General features: G+C 55.7%; 1 protein-coding gene across 1 annotated transcript in view; it reads left to right on the top strand.

Annotated features, from left to right (window-relative positions):
- The window catches only part of EXOC3L2 (exocyst complex component 3 like 2), a 10612-nt gene extending 7857 nt beyond the window's left edge, over nucleotides 1-2755 (top strand). Inside the window, exon 9 of the mRNA XM_015589275.2 lies at nucleotides 2109-2755. Within this exon, the coding sequence (XP_015444761.1) occupies nucleotides 2109-2397 (289 nt within the window). The 3' untranslated portion in view covers nucleotides 2398-2755. The remainder of the gene's footprint in view (nucleotides 1-2108) is intronic.
- Nucleotides 2756-3113: the final 358 nt, after the last annotated feature.

The raw sequence follows: 3113 nt of genomic DNA, 5'->3' as shown, positions 1-3113 counted from the left end.
AGGAAGGGCCGGCCCAGCGGGGGAGCCGCGGGGGACAGGGGGACACGCATGGGCACACGGGCACACACGCACTGCCACCGGGGCGGGCGCGCGTTCAGATCCTGGTGGGCCACTTCCTGTCTCCGTGGCCCTCCCTGACCCTCAGTTTCCTCATCTGTTCCATGGGGATAACAGTACTCTTCTCAGAGGATTATGAAATTGTCCTCGTCAGTGGTGACAACAGGAACAATAGCAGTTCTTATGTCGGACCCAGAAAAGCATCTCGTGTGCTTGCTCTGCAGGTGACAGGCGGCACGGCTCTAAATGCCTGGCGCCACCTGAGTCCGGCAGAGAACAAGTAGTTACCCCAAATGTCACAGCTAGCAAGTGGCAAAGCCGAGACCCGAACCCCAGGGGGCAAGCTGTCTCTAAAGTTGGCACGCCGGACCATCACACCACACTGCCACCTGTAAATGTTGGATGGCAGTGACAGGTGGCAGTATTATTCAGGCAAACTCATTCTCCCCACAGAGACACAAAGCCTCATATCAACGGAGCATCGGGGTTTAGGTCCCAGAGTTGAGGGTGAGGATCCTAGAACTGATTCGGGATGGACGGTTCTGATTCTGGGGGGTGGCGCCCATGTTCTTGGGAAGGCACATAGCCCCGGAGTCCCACGGGGGTGGGAGTCCAGCATTTTGCTGGATTAGGATTTCTGACCTTGACTCTGAACTTGAATATGAAGCTCAACTTGAGAGGTCTCACTGGGCAGGGAGGAGCGGTTCCAAAGCTGTGAATCCCTGTGAAAAAATTAAACATCATCAATCAAGGTTAAATTAATAAGTCCACTTATTCTATTTTTTCCATACGACAGTAGATTAAAACAGTTTAAAAGATTTAAAACGTTCCTCCTCATAAAATTCCAAGTTTTTTTTTATGTTGGAATCAAAACTTGAGTGAGCATTACTTATAAAAATAACTGCTTTTCTATCATGAAGAGAATGTATTTCTCTCCAAATACTAAAAACTGATTTATAGTTCTAAGATACTGTAGTTTTAAATTCCACATTTTTAGATGCCTGCTACGTTAAAATACAAATACATTAAAATAAAAATGCTGAACAGGAAGGTTCTTGAGCCTCATTTTGGACAAGCGTTTTGGAGCTATGGGGATCCCAAGCCTGAGATGTGGGGAGGTGTAGGCCCTGAGCTGGGCCGAGGGGAGCAGTGAAGGCCCCAAAGCTCTGTCTGAAATGAAAGTTCTGGAAACGAATATTGGGTTCAGGATCTTGAATGGTGGTGATTCTGGAGTTGAGTTTTAGATCCGCAACCTGGAAATGAGGTGGGGGTGAAGGGGAAGGTTCCATCGTATCAGATTTTGGGGGTGATGGGTGTAGAGTTGGGTTCAAATGTGACATTTCTGGTTAGAAAGAGGGTCCCCAAAGTGAATTCTAATTCCAGAGTGGAATTTTGGTTGAGCACGATTCTGGGAATGGGTAGGGGGGCGAAGTGAACGAGGGTTGCAAGGCTGAATTCGGGGATGAAGGCTCTAGAATGGGGTCTAGGTAGAGAGATCTGGAGTCGAGTTTTGGACGAGGCCTCTGGAGCTGCAGTGGTGAGGGTGCCGCCGGGAGCGCGGGTGGGCGCTTCTGGGTGACGGCGGCCGAGCACCACACTTGAAAATCACACTGCTCCAGACGAAAGCGAAGATGAAGTTGAGTGTTGCGATTGGTGCCAGAGCTTAAACAGATGTGAGGGCGCCAGGAGGGAAAGCTAAGAGCTGTCTGAGCTAAGTCGAGGCTGAAGATTGAAGGTTATTTTAATCAGGAGCTGAGACGGGGGTGGGAAGGAAGATTCCTGTGCTGGGTTTGGAGGCGAAGGTTCTGGAACCCATCGTGGATGGGGGGAGATTCGGAAATGGTTGGAAGAGTTGTCCTGGAAGGGGGCTGGCGTAGGGGAAGGGTGGGGGGCGGGTGGCCTGGTGCAAGAGGGGGTCTGGAGGGGACCAAGGGACTCCAGAGCGAAGGCGGCTTCTGGGATGGATGCTGGCCAGGTGGGGTCCACAGGTGAGCTGGCTGTGTGTCTGGAGCCCAGAACCCCCAGGTACCCACCCCTTCTTCTCCTTCCAGGCGGAAGCACGTAGCGGCCCTCCTGGACATCCGGGGCCTGCGCAACACGGCCGCCCGCCACGAGATCCTGGCGGTGGCCCGGGACCTGGAACTGTCTGAGGGGAAAGCCCTGTCACCCCCTCGGGACCGTGCCTTCTTCGCGGACATCCCTGTGCCCCGCCCGCCTTTCTGCCTGGGCCTCCCTCTCTTCCTGGGCCGCCTCCCCCTCTCCCAGCTGGCCAGGCCCAGCTTGGCCTGTCTCCCCCGGCTTCGGCCTCCATCTCCATCACGGCCTCGGGCCCAATGCTGAGACCTCCCAGCCCTCCGCCTCAGTGCCCCCCATCTTTGCTGCTGACACACAGTCCTCCTGACTGCCTGCCTGGGGCCACGGACCCCCGAGATGGAGAAACGCGCAGAGGTCTTCCCAGCTACCCCCCCAAACTCCCTGTGCAGAAGAAAAAACGGGCCAGAGGGTCAAGGACTTTGTCAAGGCCAGGACACTTGTTCCCAGCACCACCTCCCCAACGCAGTCTGCCGCGGGTGGCGTTGGAAGGCTCTACAGAAATATCCCAGGCCCCCCCCTTTCCCCTCACCTCAAGGTCTGGCCCCAATCCAATGTATTAAGGAATGTACGATACTTAGAATAAAGAGGTTTCTATTTAACAGAAGGAAGGGCCGAGTCCCCAGTGTGTGGGGGGAGGAAGGACCGGGGCAGGGCCCAGGGCCAAGGGCTCCTCACACGCCCAAGGCCGGGCTGGGGTCCAACTCTTGGGCAGCGCAGTGGAGACTGACTGAGGCCCCGCAGCCAGGAACAGCAGGGCCACCCCGTTTGCACCTGGTGGTCAGGTGGGGTCCGAAGGAGGGTTGCGTGACTCCATGGCCGGTCCTTGGCCACTTGGAGCCAAGGGCCCTTGCTCTGTCGATCTCCAAGTGCCTCTCCTTTCCTGGGCCTGGCACTTCCACCATGGCCTGCCCCCCACCCCCCCATCCATCCTTAGCCGGGAAGCTGTGTCAGGAGAGGAAGGA

The sequence above is a fragment of the Pteropus alecto genome, unplaced genomic scaffold, assembly GCF_000325575.1.
Source record: "Pteropus alecto unplaced genomic scaffold, ASM32557v1 scaffold194, whole genome shotgun sequence".
NCBI lineage: Eukaryota > Metazoa > Chordata > Mammalia > Chiroptera > Pteropodidae > Pteropus > Pteropus alecto.
Note: the sequence above shows the minus strand (reverse complement) of the source record. Positions and strands in the feature narration are given on the sequence as shown.